Raw genomic sequence first — 335 nt, forward strand, 5'->3', positions numbered from 1 at the left:
GCCTGATCACCGTGGTACGGGTCAATGTGGAAACCTGATTTGCCGTGCACAATGATCTCAGCAGGACCACCTTTGCAAGTGGCGAACGTCGGTAGCCCACAGGTCATTGCCTCCACAACAGTCAACCCAAAGGCTTCATACAATGCAGGTTGCACAAACGCACCCTTGGTGTCACAGATGTACCTGTACAGCTCACCGTTCCTGACCCGGTTCATCTGGGAGGAGATCCATCGGAACTGACCGTTGAGCTTGTATTCCTCAATGAGATCATACATTTTCTTCATCTCAGCCTTCTCTTCGTTGTCCTTTGATTCTTTCCTCCTGTCTCCTCCCAC

General features: G+C 51.0%; 1 protein-coding gene across 1 annotated transcript; it reads right to left on the reverse strand.

Annotated features, from left to right (window-relative positions):
• Positions 1–4: 4 nt before the first annotated feature.
• On the reverse strand, positions 5–329 carry LOC104775416 (sucrose synthase 1-like; the record flags this gene model as incomplete). The annotated part of the gene is made up of 1 exon (XM_010499493.2): positions 5–329. A coding segment is annotated over exon 1 (280 nt), but the record flags the coding sequence as incomplete, so codon positions are not given.
• Positions 330–335: the final 6 nt, after the last annotated feature.

This window comes from Camelina sativa, unplaced genomic scaffold (genome assembly GCF_000633955.1).
Source record: "Camelina sativa cultivar DH55 unplaced genomic scaffold, Cs unpScaffold13956, whole genome shotgun sequence".
Taxonomy (NCBI): domain Eukaryota; kingdom Viridiplantae; phylum Streptophyta; class Magnoliopsida; order Brassicales; family Brassicaceae; genus Camelina; species Camelina sativa.